Source organism: Coturnix japonica, chromosome 1, assembly GCF_001577835.2.
Source record: "Coturnix japonica isolate 7356 chromosome 1, Coturnix japonica 2.1, whole genome shotgun sequence".
NCBI classification, from domain to species: domain Eukaryota; kingdom Metazoa; phylum Chordata; class Aves; order Galliformes; family Phasianidae; genus Coturnix; species Coturnix japonica.
Genome location: NC_029516.1, coordinates 120168949 through 120183142, shown reverse-complemented (window position 1 = coordinate 120183142; position 14194 = coordinate 120168949). Strand labels below are relative to the sequence as shown.

At 43.1% G+C, this 14194-nt stretch overlaps 1 protein-coding gene across 9 annotated transcripts in view; it reads right to left on the bottom strand.

Moving 5' to 3' along the window:
- NPAS2 (neuronal PAS domain protein 2) overlaps positions 1-14194 on the bottom strand; it is a 90989-nt gene that overhangs the window by 8922 nt on the left and 67873 nt on the right. For 8 of the 9 annotated variants that reach the window (XR_001552316.1, XM_015850417.2, XM_015850382.2 and 5 more), the window contains 9 exons: positions 12682-12800; positions 10946-11028; positions 10268-10374; positions 8965-9112; positions 8307-8388; positions 7779-7920; positions 6673-6779; positions 6401-6493; positions 2736-2882 (listed from right to left, as the gene is read on the bottom strand). Coding sequence is in view for 8 of the 9 variants with exons in the window: in XM_015850417.2 (XP_015705903.1) it covers positions 2736-2882; positions 6401-6493; positions 6673-6779; positions 7779-7920; positions 8307-8388; positions 8965-9112; positions 10268-10374; positions 10946-11028; positions 12682-12800 (1028 nt within the window). In the remaining variant the exon portion in view is untranslated. The remainder of the gene's footprint in view (positions 1-2735; positions 2883-6400; positions 6494-6672; positions 6780-7778; positions 7921-8306; positions 8389-8964; positions 9113-10267; positions 10375-10945; positions 11029-12681; positions 12801-14194) is intronic. The other variant, XM_015850400.2, reaches the window with a different exon arrangement.

The following is a 14194-nucleotide window of genomic DNA, read 5'->3' as shown; positions in this document are numbered from 1 at the left end:
ATGAAATCTGTTTGGCAGAGCACATGGTTAGGTATCCGACTTCACAGTTTACTCCTGTGAGTCACAGAAGTGCTACAAGTGAAATTGTGAGGCTTTATTTTAAATTGCCCCTAGCCAAGTACGACAAAGCTAATCCCCAGACCCACTCCATCCTTGCAATGGCACAGTAATCTCTTTTTTCAATCTAAAGAAAGCAGGAGAAGTAAAAGCGTGACTGCCCGTAGCTTGCTGCCTCATGAGGTTGTTTTTGGGGGGACAGAAAGGCATTCAGATCCCAGAGCAGGAAGATCCTCCCCATCCAGCTATACAAAAACAAAATCTCCTTCCTGCATGTCAGAAGGTGCTCTCATTTTCTATTTTTTGCCTGGATTATGTAAAAAAGGGGAAAAGAAGGATCAGGGTATATAAATATTGAAGACTTCACAGAGGGAGAGCTATGATTTTCGCACAATTAGAAGGAAAAGTGAAAATATCACGTCTCTTGATATTCATAATAACAATAACAGCTTTCAGACACATGCCAAGATTCTGAATATTCTGGACAATTGCAGAGGGACTTCTCCTTCCTGCTAGTCACTGTCACTGCAGAACCAATAGAGGAAATACACTGAAACTAAGCCTGGTCTGCCTGTATGTTTGTATGGGAACATGAACAGGGAGCCCTGCTTCCAGGATCTTTCACTGCTGTGCTGCCTTACAGTAATGCACATGCAGTATCTTAGGTGGCAATGTTTCAAATTTGGCTTCACCGATCCCTTAATTGGCTAAACATATAATCCCAAATGGTTCTAATACGTGAAAATGCATTTCACAGGTGCTGATGAGAGGTGAGATTCTGTTTCTGTGCAAGTCAGAAGCAAATTTCCCATTGGCTTTAGCAGGTCCCATGTTTTCATCCCGTGCTTAAAATGTTCTTTGAGACTTTAATTTCTGTGGCAGAGCTTGTCTTCCAAAAATCTTGATAGCACAGTGTTCACAGCGGGTCTCCAGTGCAACTTTTCTAGCAAGGGTCATTTAGCCTGTTATTCATAGTTACATAATACAGGAACAGAGAAGTAATCAACCTGCTTTTAGGAAACCACCATAAAAGTGGATGGTTTCTTACATTTGTCATTAAAAGAAACCTGAGATGTACTAAACTGAACTTGTTGGTGCAGTAGGGATTAGAGGCCGTACAAAGCAGACATTGTACCAACTCTGTGCAGAGGATATCGAAGACATAAGGACAGCAGCACCGTTCAGTTTCACCCTGAAGGCTTGGGCTGGTCCAATGACAAATACACTCAGACACCTCCCAGCTGTAATGGAATGAACAGCAGCAGAGGTTTTGGAGGTTTTAATGTGAGAAGGGAATTAATCTCCTGTACTCTGTGTCCCAGCTGTGGTAGGGTTGGGGAAACAGGGAATGAGTGATCTGAAAGAGATGAGCCCTTGGGGAGTGCCTGAAGGAGGGCTGGTGACTAAGGGAGGGACAGACGTGATACTGAGCACCCTTGATGTCCCCATAAAACACACAATGGATTGATGGAAACTAATGAACTGGAGAGATACAATCAGTGCTGAGTATGAATGTGAACACGTTTCCATTACAGCTGCTCACTCAGAAGACTTAGCAGATAAAGTATTAAAACATTAGTCTAAATGACCCAAATTCTTCCACCCACCACTATGGTTGAGATATTTCGCCTCTTCTTCCAGAGAGCTCTTAATCTTTCCTGAAGTAGGCCACTCAAGAGGCTTTTGGAGTGCAACATCCTCATTCAGGTGAGTTGGCTTTCTCATGTCCACATGCCATAGCCCCAGCATGTCCGATCCATGACCCATGGGCTGCATGTGGCCCGGCACAGATCTCAGTGCAGCCCACCCCCTAGCCTCCCTACCCTTCACTATAAAGGCAGTGGTTCTTCCTGCTCGGCTGCACAACCATCACTCAGCAAGGACCAAACTATGTGCTGTTAACCCCATCTGGGCTGAAACCAGGGCATGGGGTGCAGTGCAGTGCTAGCTCAAGTAATGGCAAATAACTTTATGGATTTTGATACATTGGCTGAACACAGTCTTGTGAACAGCAAAAATATGCAGCCATGCTTTCCATTTTGATAAAGGAATCTGAGAGCAGGTTTCAAGATTGCAAAAAAAAAAGAAACAAACAAAAACAAAAGGCATCAATGTTTTGGTATATTTTCAACTCCATTTTCAATCAGCACAAATATATTACCTGAAAAATTTCAAGTGGAATGTATAGAGTTGCAATCAGATACTGAATTCAAAGATCTGATCGTGTCTCTCTACTGGACTTTCATAAGCTGCATTTTAGCAAATATATCACCACAGTGAGGTAGTGGGTGCGTGAGTGTTTCATAGCAGCTGTGGAACAGCGGGTCACCTCCTCTGGTGCAGATAATTTGGAGCGCTTCTTCATGACTGGTGAAAATGTGTAACCAGTAGTGCTGACTATGGTGAAAAATAGTGTTTTGTAGCCAAGAATCAGCTCTGTCGAACAGTGTTATTGTGCTCATTGTATGGGTTGTATTTACCATGGAAATAAATAGGAGGCATTACTTGTGGAGCATCCTAAGCATACATGGCCCAGGACAATTCCTCTTTACTCAATGCAACCCCAGCAAGTGAAAAAATCGGACACCAGTGCACCTAGGCCCTGGGGCTAATTTTAAGTCACCAGCCCTATCAAGTGCTTCACAGGAGGATACTTGGCCCTCCCAGCAGCAACGCACCTGCACGCTGGAATCCTGGACCAGGCAGAGCTGCTCCTGGATCTTCTGGAGCTCCTCCTGTTGCCAGCGGATGTTGGCCTGCAGGATCCGCGTTCGCTGCTCTAGCTGGTCCTTGATGGTCTGGAACATGCTAAACTGGGCAGAGAACTTAAAAAAAAAAGAGGAAAAATTAGGCTTTACAAAGAAAACAGGCCTTCATGCAACACTATTCTGTAAGAAGTTATTAGTTTTTTGACTGCAGAGCACAGTCAAAGGGCTAAAGTATGTGTTTGTAATATACTACCATCTAGGCAGAGATAAATCTTTTCTATTTTCAATTTTACGCCCATATATTAAATTGCTTCACTTACAGTGATCTGCTTACAACTGACCCTGTTCTGTTAAGGAATTATCGGAATGCCCATTTTTGAGAGTACGCTGCTTTAGAATATCAAGAGCATCTTAACTGGATGGCAAATGAGTGCATTTTTATCACTGGCTTGTATTTGGAGCCCTTAGCACAACATAGCTGTATTCCAAATGTGTTTTACCAATACTTTCGTTTTTCCATGCAGAAACAGCTGCATTGCAATGGTTTATTCTGCTGTTTACTTACTATAAGATCATGCCACAGCTCGCCACAGCAAACGTTTTCTAGATTTCTGCCACTGTGCAGTGGCCAAGCTGCAAGAAATACTCATTAAGCTATTTTTACACGAGGTAGAACAAATAGCTCGGCTCAGTGGGAGAAAGGCTATCCTAAACAATAATGTAGAATGGAGATCACTAATGAGGGTCAAGAAGAAAGTGCAGCCTCCATAGCAGCAATGCTTTGCACCAAATGGAATGGCTCCATAAACAAAGAGGGGACAACATGGCCGTAAATACTCCGTTTTCTTTGGTGTCTACATGTATAACTCAATGTCCACCAAAACTCATTATAACTTTAATTGGCTTCGGAACTGTTGCATTGCACAACTTCATATTCCAAAAGTAAAAAACACACTTTGAGACAAACCCACAGTGTTACGGCTTCAAAAAAAAATCAGTGTGCTTTTCTGTTATCAGGGCATCCAAGAATCCAAATTGTCTTTGAAAAGACGCAGTGCTGGAAGCATCCAGGAGAAAAGAAAGGAGAAAAGGAAAGAAAGAAGGCATTTTGCTATGACTTGTTGAACTCGAAGATGGCGCATTGTTCCAGTGGCTGTTTTTTGTAGCTCTATGCTGATGGGTGAAGCACACAAAAATGTATTGCTGTTGATTTTAAGTCATTACTCCATTGTTTTACTCAGCATCTTTTATATGTAAGATATTTGGTTTCTCATTTCCCACTTAACAGCAACAGTAGTTAGCTGGTCTACCAGATGAGAGCTGCTAAGGAAAAGGGTGAGAAACTCCTTCCTTGCTTTTTCCTACCCAAAGTTTACTGATAATTTTTGCATTGATCCCTGTGACTACAAAGCTTCTATTGTTTTTGTGCGGTGAGAAATAGCAATTGACCTGTACCCCAAAGTATTTATCTCAAGATCGTCGACTGCTCTACTAATTAAAGGAGAAATCTGTAATTATATAATACATTAAAAGAGCTTAACGCAAAATGTTCCACAACAAAGCACTGCACTGCTTTAACTTTGCCATTAGCATCAGATAAAGTTGATATTCATCTCACTTAGGTAATAGCAAACTTCTTGGGATCCTCAGAAAAGTGCATGGTACAGGTGACTGTACCAGCTTCCCAAGAACAGTCAAACACGACAGACTTAACCTGTGAGATATCTATTATTGCAGAGGATCACAGTTTAATCAAGGGAGAAAAAGATCCGTAAAGAACCACGCAAGCTGAGGTGTTCCCTCACTTGCAGGGTGCTGAGCAGAAGAACAGATGCCTCGAAGACATTCTGTTCCTGCAAGTTTCATTAAAACGGTAGCTGGGTAAAGGCAAGACACTCTATTTTTTGCTTGGTTTCCTAATGAAATGAACCTTTCAGTTCCTTCTGCCTTCCTACTTTAAGCCCAATGCTGGAGACGTGCAGCAGAGTTGTGAGAGCCTCAACAGCACCGTGCTGCCGTGATGCCATGTGAGCTCTGGCCAGGCAATAGGAAGGAGGACCCCCTACTGCACAGCCCTGCAGGGCACAGTCCCTGCAAACCAGGTTTCATTGGCTTTGAGGTTCACAGAACAACTCGTTCATTCTCGCTGTTACCAAACAACACCTGTGTAATCCCAAACGGAGTTATTAGTGCTGATTATTATTCAGTCATCAGCATCCGCTGTGTTGTAGGGGATTTAATTTATTACAATGAGGGAGACAAACAAACAAATATTCTAATAGGGAGCACTTTGTTTAAGGCAAACCACTGACATTCAGGCGGCACCTAGTGCTGTGCTTTAAGGTTTGTTCAGTAGGCAAGGTTTGCTTCCCCCAGTTCAGAAATTGCCAAGGGACTGAGCCTGTAGCCATGCAACAGAATGGCACCAGGGTCTGGTGGCAAAGATGGAGCTGCAGCACCAAAAAGTGTTGTGATGGGACAGGGAGGCAGCAGGGCCTTTGGTTAACAACCAGAAAGCATCCCTCCAGCAAGGGCTGCGGGATGGGAGAATGGAAAGCAGAAAAAAGTCATGCAGAACATGCACTGGGTTACAATAAATAAACTAATTGATGTTTGAAAGTGCATTAATGAATAAAGGAGAGGGATATCTGTAAAAGAAAATGAATGCTCAGAGCAGATAATTGATATGCTGTTTCTTCACCGCATGCTGGTGTGGAATCGTGAAAAGAATATTAAATACAAAAGATAAATGAGAATTTGTTATTTTAGAGCAGGGATCCTTTTTATGTTTTATATGCTACTGGAAGAAGCACTGAGATCTTGCAAGATAAGACCATACGCAAACAGCAGCAGCAGCTTAGGTCCAGTACTCTGTCATTTCTGAAATCAGAGGATGATGGGACACTCATCACAGCACAACCACAAGGCACAAACAATGAGATGGGAACGTGGTGCGCCAATTCGCTCCATCAAAATCTACTGCAAATCACAGAATCACAGAATCATTAAGGTTGGGATAGATCACTAAGATCGTCTAGTCCAATTATCAACCATCAACCCAACCAAATGAGATACCAAGATGGCTTTCTGAGCCATCACCCACATGTGAGATACAGGCGTAAAGATTTAAGAGGAGGAATTTGTCAGTGTGGAACATGTCCTGCTGTTGCTGGCATGCTCACAGAATGGGTGTTCTTAGTATGCCCCTTACTGCAGGCTGGTTCTGCCTGTGTGCAGCCAAACAGGTGTTTTAGGAGGGCCTTAGTTAGCTTTTGTTTTTTTCATTTTCGTTGTGACCTTGATTCTGAAGGGATGTGGAGCAAAGTTGAAAACTGATTTCCCATCTCTGCTTTCTGTCATCCTGCAAAGTAGATGTGGGGACCTATATGCACTTGGACTTCTGCTGAGAATGGATGCAGGAAAATATTTAAACACACAAGTGTACAGTTCAGATTACTTTCCCACAGCATTTTGAGAGCTTGAGAGCTGGTGGATTTTTGTTTTTAGCTATGAAAGAGATTGTCTAAAAACCCTCAAGGACCTGGACTCCTGTAATGAATTTACTTATTGGATGAAGGGAAAAAGCAGCAGGAGAGAGGCAAGTGACCTATTCCACTTCCCACCCCCCAACTAACCTGTGCCAGTGGTGCAGGCTGACTTTGCAAAGTTGCTTGAGGCAGCAACTGTTGTGGGAGAAGCTCACATGAAGGTTGAGAAGGCAAGGGAGCCTAGGTTAAAAACAAAGCAAAACAAACAAAGCAAAACTTTATTTATAAGTTTGGCTCCTTTAAGTTCTATGTTTCTTCTAATGACCTGGCATTTGTGCAAGTTGTTTGGATTTGCTAAGCTGAGTACATGGCACGTGCCTTCTGCCTTCTGCCTGTCCCTATGGTTCTCTGGAAGTTACCTGCAGTGCAGTAGACTGGCTGAGCCTGTGTGAAGCTAAGTCCTGCTGCGTGCTGGATGTTCTTTGCAAGGGAGTGCTCGCCTCTGCAGTTAGCTTTGTTGGTGTAGCTGCAAGAAAAGTGAGTTCTGGTGAGTTCTCACAAACTGTAGATCATTGCCATTGGAAGTCAAGATTATGAGACCTAGCTAAAAATGGTTATGGACTGGCTGAATTCCAGCTGGAGCTGAGACTGTTCTTGTTGGCTTCAATAGCAGTAAAATTAAACTGATAAGGAGAGTCTAGGCAAAGACAAAAGTCAAAGAGACAGATTATGGCTCTATGCTCCAATAAGTGGAAGAAAAGGACCCCAAAGCTCCCTTTGTATGGACTGAATAACTAGATTTAGCTCACTGGCTTTTCTTCTAGGCCAAGAAGCAGAAAGAGCACATAAGGTGTACCCAAGTCATGACTGGAGCATCCTGAATCTTAGCCAGAATTCTTGCCTCAGGCTGCTATTACTCAAGTAAGTCAAGAGAGGCCTTGCTTTGCGCATAGAGGCATCCTCAAATCTGAAGACACAAATCCTTATTTTCATAAGAGATCTAAATAGCAAGTCTCCTGGCTAGTCCTGCTATACATTTTCCAGTGTATGGAAGGTTGCATTAGACCTTCCTTCTTGTATGTTACCATTGCATTTCACTGTCAGTGAAACACATGTATCATCAATACCTCAACAATAACTACTACATTAGCAGCTGTGGCATATAGGCACTGTATGGGAACTGTTGAATCACAGCCTGAACCTCTGATTGACCACCTGAGGTGAGCAATGAGTCAGCCATGGGAGCACAGGTGAAGGCAATTCAGCTGTGTGACCGGAAGGGGTGGAGCCTGGCTCCACCTCTCCTAGACCCCATTTAAAGGCTGACTGCCACTGGGGAAGAATCTATTTCTGGAGATTGCTCCTTTTGGAGTTTTCCCTGTGACCCTACATGGGTGAGCATTTTTTATTTATTTCGGATTATTCCTTTCTAATCACACCACTCTATTTATGTTGATTCTATAGACACACGTTCTATAACTTTGCAAAATGTAAAATAATACAGCAACCCAGGAAAACAACTCACATGCTGGGTCAGACTTGGGTGTGTGGGAAGATTTTGGTGAGCTTCTGGATGACACCGAGGGTGTCCGGCTAGCACTGAGGATTGAGGCACCAATATCAAGCGTGTTAAAGTGCTGTTCAGGATCCAAGCTGGAGCCACTGTCCTAAAACAAAGAAGACAATAGCTATTGCATCTGTTGGGGAAAAACATTTCAAAATGCACCTACCAATACTTGCATTCTCAGTTCTTTGTCTTGCCTCTATGACTTGAACACAGCTAATCACAGGGAGGCCAAGTGAAGACCTGGGCAACAGTGTCTATGTCCCTTCCAAGCTGCACCTACTTAAAGTGCTGTCCAATGAGCTGTTGCTGAGGTGAGCTTTAATGAACGTATCCTATTTAATTTAAAATTATTCAATTGAGCAATGAATTCTGAACTTGTTAGGGAACATACCTAGAAAGACAGTGCTGAAGTCTTCAGTGATGTTAGCATAGGGAAAAAGTTGTGATTCCTGTATGTATTCATGAAAAAAACCTCTCTCACTGTACCTTTAGTGCTGAGGACACAACCTCTGAGGACACTTCTTCCAAGCCCATCTCTTGTCTCCTCTCCACCCGCACATCTGCATAACTGAATATAAAATACAGTTCTGTGGATCAAAGCAGTGGTCATAAAATGTGCTTCAAGCAAATAGAGGAACGAATTACTGTAAAATTTTACGGGCTAAATGAACAGTTTAAAAACTCACTTGCATCAGATCAAACTGCATAGCATTTGAAAGACTACATTTTAATTTTCATTTCTTCCTCTACCTATCTTCTTGAAGTGAAGAACTGGATTAAACAGGTGAGGTCAAGTTCACATCCTAAGGCTAATCTGTAACTTCACTGAAAAGTTTCCACACATCTCTTAAAACACATCAGGACTTAAGGAATGGAATGGCTGAGGGATCTGTCTGTTCACTGCTTTTGCAGATAATGGAAAAATGCAACAGTTACTCTACTCCTAAGCTTGTGGACAACAGATGAAGCATAGCATGTAGTAATGCTTAGTCCAGTTGTCTTTCTGCAACGAGCATTTTGTCTTTCAGAGAGCTCAGGATTCATTTTTTGTTGCACAAAACACAGGTCTTGTATTGAAGAGCAAGAGTTTGCAGTTGTGAGGATGCCTGTATCTTACTCTTTTATGCCCCACTGCTTGACATACCTTACCACCATATGTGTGCAAACAATGAACTCGGGCTTGGAGTTCCACTGGTGGTAAGTGATGTAGTAGTGCGTCTGCAGCCAGATCCACTGCTGGCCCTTGGTCAGGAACCGGTAGTAACACGACTTGCCTTTTCCAAACTGCATCACTGTCAGGAGAAAGCAGACACAGCTAGTAGCACAGTCCAATCAGTGTGAAAAGGTCATGAAAGCTGAGAAGTGGGACAAAGCTGTCTGTGGCCCCATTGACTCCTTAGCATCTTTTGGGTACCTTCTTCTGGCAGTCTGAACAACACATTCTTTAGCAGGACAATTAGCTTTAACACTAATGGGCACTAACACATTAATGTCTGCTACAACTTAAACATAACTCTTCCTGGCTTATGTGCTGATCGCACACTCCCTAATGAGGCACCTGGGATTAGTTCTAGCACTGATCATCTGAAGACCTGTAGCAGAAAAGCACCGGATAAAAACACTTGAGGAGATGAGTATTCTGTACAGATAGATGCTAGCGACTGTACGGAATGAAGTGAGTGCAGGAGATAACACTGTGCAAACATAGAAATCATTTGATGCTGGAAGGAAATTCACAGATAGTCAAGAATTTGAAGGGTAGTAAACTGTGGTGTATTATAGACTTCAAGGACAAAATTAATCTCTGCTTTTGTTCCAAGGGTTTCAAGGGGATCCCAAACATGCATGTATTTAACCTTTCTATATTTTAATGTCAAGTTATACAAACTAATTTTGGCTGGATATTTTCAGGCCACCCAGAGGCAGTAAGACTGAGATGTTCCACTCAGATCTATAAACAAATATTTGATTGCCTCCTTTTCTTCACTTCATAAAAGAGCTTTCCACTTAAATTTTAGTAGATTATATTTAAATAATCACAGGTAGTGCCAAATACATGGTGAGCATAATGGTAAATAGTCTGCAGGAATTGTATCTCCTCAGAGATTGCTTGAACTATTCCTGTATATTTCTGACTAATAAAGCAGGAGTCAAATCTGGCATATTTTATCCATTCAGTTAGTCTCACTAACTGCTGCTTGGAATAGAGAAGGCAAAAGTGCTCTCCTCAGAGATAAAGGAATTGGCCTCAATCACAGCTGATCATCAATGATGCACCCAATCTGCTACAACTCCACTAAGGCGCACAGCCATGAAGCAAAGGTGTCATGGCTATATGTCTGTATACCTCTCCCTGTCTGAGTTCACATCTACCTTAACAGCAGCTATATGTCACTGAGAAAGGTATCCTGGTTAATTCACAGGAACTTGGGCTACATGATACTTACAGTGTTCGTGGCACCTTGCGAGCAGCTCTAGGTCATCTATATGGTAATAGTCGTAGCCAGAAGTACCCAGCACTTCAAAAGGCAAGTATCCTATGATCGGCGGTGCTCTGCATTTGGGCACAACAGAAGTGAACCCATACAACCACAAAACAAACAGCAGTTCTGCATGTTGACAGGGATGTGACAAAAGCCCAAAGAGGGGGCACCTTCCCCCCAGCATGAGGCTTGTGACAGCCCTTCCTTTACAGAGAAAAAGTGCTTGTGGAAAGTAACTTGGTTTCTAAGGGGCCTTCACATGAGGACCTGTGGTATGGGAAGTCATAACTCATTGGGAACTGCACATACAAACATGGGCTGGATTTTGAAGGAGTTATTTCCACAGTTGTATTATAATTGTATATTTTTGCTGTGGTGCATGCTTTGTTCCACTGGTATTTTTAAAACAAACAAGAAAAAGCTAATCCCAAATGCAGCCTGAGAAACAGTGCAGTTTGTTTAAGAAGATGGACAAAAATAAATGCAGGGTGGAATAGTAAATGTTAGCTTTTGTGTTAGCAGTAACTCTCCCATTCACATGATTTAGATGTGAAACATGACACCTTTTGAGAGAACTGTGCTCAGGAAAATAGTAGTAAACAAACACAAAACACAGTCAGGATCACTCTTCTTGTCACCCACCTGTGATCCAGGAATAAGAACTTCCATTCCAGACTGTGTCTTGACGTGAATTCTTCTAAAGGCTCTTCCACGATGCACATCTCCTGTATGGTGAATAAAACCAACTTAGTGAGAGTTGCAGCTTCACACCACTACTCCTTCTAGGTTTGCAAGCTATAAATGCACAGTACAGAAGAGATTCATACATTCCCTGCTAGTTCCAAAGAGCAATCCATCACACTTGTTTCTGTGTCACTGGTCCCATTCCCCTCAGTGCAGTCTTATCTGACCGCAGTTCCTCCCACCTCTTCTGATATCTTCACCACTCCCACCAACCTCTCACTGGATGTTGCCTTTGTTGGGCATTTGTCCCCTGTTTCTGAGTGGGGGAAACAAGGCCTGGGTTCTTCCTGGCTTCAAGCACAAAGGTATGGGTTGACACTGGTAGTGAAACTTTCTCCTGCAGGTGAGTCTCCATCAGTGCTGTTCAGGACTGCCTGTCTGCTTTCCCCTGATGTCCCCTTGCTTCTTGGTACCGTATCCCACTGGGCCGTGGGCTCAGCAATGCCTTCCCATCATATCCTCCACCACTCCTCTCTCTGCTGTTGCCTCCAGGGTCAGAAGTTTTTCAGGCCACCAACCCCCTTTGAGTGGAGAAGCTGATGTGTGCTGTCATTAAGCATTCCTTTTATACTTATTAATGCTCAAGAAAGTGAGTAAAGTTGTTGGCCGCACAATGGCAGAAGGTTTCATGCATAGCTTCAGTTAATCTCTAGCAATTTATGCCCAGATCCATGCTGATGCAAGGAATACAGTTCAGGAGCTGCTCAGGTGCAACATGAGAACACTGTTATGCGAAACCAAAGTGCTCAGCCAGTCAGATAAACAGTTCTGCCTCCATCTGAGAGGAGAGAGTCAGGACCAGGGGTTACATGACTCATCCAGGTGACCTGGAGAGATCAGTGTTTAGGATTTCCTGGATGCTTTGGCAGCTGATGTCTCCCTATCCTTGTGTCACTTGTCATCATGTACAGCCCGTTTTGATTCTGTGTGCCTTTTAAGATTCTGGCAACTCAGCAATGAGGGAACTGCTTTCAGTGTTCTCAGAGAACCACAGCTCTGTCCTCTGCATGACTGCTGTGGTTAGATTAATGGAAGGTGTCCTCCTACAACCAGCAGGGACCCTGTGTGCTGGCAGGGCCATGAATCAGTCAGGAGAGCCCTTTGAATCTCTGTGCAGTGACGGGGCCATGTGAGGGGGCAGTGATTTCATCCAGACCATGTCTCAGATGGGCTTTTTAACCTCTTAACCCCTGAGGACAGGACACCTGATGCAGCAGCTCACATTTGTTAATTAGGGATCCATGGTGTCAGGCATCAGGTTGTGCTGTCTACTCTTTCCAGAAACAACCATTTAACTATGTAGATCTGGGAGGAGGTAAACTATGAGCAGTGACCTGAAGACACCACATGAGAACCATCTGTGCGCTGTCCCATCGGAGGAACAGAACACAAACAGCATATCTGCAAAGTGACGTTGTGGTTCCTCACACAACCAGGATTCACAGTTCCTGTATGAGAGGGGCAGAAGAGACACCACTTCTACAGATCCCAACTCACCCTGATGATCCTCTTCACTGGATTTCTGTGCATGAAATGTGACAGCTGTGATCCATTCAATTAGCAAAGTTGAGAATTTTTGCACACCACCATTTTCATAACTCCAGGAGAGTTTGGGATCAAGGACATGCCCTTACCTTTAAAAACTGAGGCGTTGCCAAACGAACGGTAGCAACAAAGCAGATCTGCTTTCCTGGTGATGCTCTGTAAGCCCTGGGAACAGCCTCATCAAAGCCATTGCAGGTGGAGTTAGGCACTGGCAGGACAAAAAGTGGGACCCAGAGTCATGCTTCATACAAGATCTGCTCTCCCAGCATATTTTGCATACTTGAAGCATACTAGTTTTAATTTTATTCACGGAAGTGCTCTAAAAGCTTTTTAAAGCTGATATGCATATATATATATGCAAGTCAGTCATGTTAGGCAGAAAGGCATCAGAGCTTAACTTCAAGTATGAATCTTACAGGTTAATCCTGATAAAAATAAGGCCAAACCTTATCAGAGTATAAACCAGCTTTCTGCAAAGAAACCCCGTACATCCAATTGCTCTTTTTCACCACTCACAATACAAATACATGCTATAGCAAGCCTAGTGTGGACTACTCCCATGAGACTGGGAAAAAGGCATTGGCAAGAGAGGTGGTAGAAGCGGTTCTTTACGCTGTCAGTGGACAAACATGGAGGACCAATGCCAGCAAGGCTTCAACAAGCAAGCAGAGCCTGCCCGGGATCCTCAGCTGATGAAGTGCTTGTTCCTGTTCTATTTCTGTTCGTGTTGAAGAAGTACAATGAGCACTTCATATATGGCACTATCTGCCAGAACTAGGCATTTCTTGTGGGTCTACAGGTGTCTCCTAAACACTGGGCAGAACGAAAAATGGTGTGATGCAGCCAGAGTATCTGTGTTTTTATCTGTCTCTCTTGATTGTATGGTTTTTGTGTTACATTGCATGCCTGTTAGTACATCCTGCCGCAGAGATATATTGCCAAAAGAATGTGTTGCCTTACACTTGCCCACAGTCCCGTGTTAAAATGACATAATGCAAATTCGTCATCCAAGTTTGAGCTGTTTAGTGATGATAATCCCACTCCCATGGGACTGTAATCAACTGTGTGATAAGCTGCAGTGAAAACTGAACTTGCACTGTCCCACTTGGAGGCAGATGGTCCCATCCAGCAGCCAGAGGTCACCAGTAGGAGTTCATCTAATGTTAATGGTGATTAATGCTAATATGGATCTCCTTTTCCGTTATCCAACTTTACCCATTCTCTTTTCTTTCTATATCCAACTTTATAAAATAGTTTTCTACTGTTTATTTCCTTTTCATAGGGATGAGCACATCAGCTTCTGTGAAAATGAAGGGTTTTATATCTGTCTGGAGAGGAATTCACTAGCAAATTTTATTCAGGGGTGTTTCTGCACTGGGCTTTAGTTCACTGCCATAAATTGTAGAGACTGAAGAAGTCTAAGCTTATTCATCAGATGTGCTTCTGGAACCTAGAAACTTATTAAAAACCTTAGCATAACAATACACAGCTGATAACAAGGATAACAGAATATAAGACAGTAAAGTAAGTACTCCGGGGAGAATTCACACCTGTGATTAACTGACTTAGACCACTGTGTGCACAATATATTGTGCCAAAAGG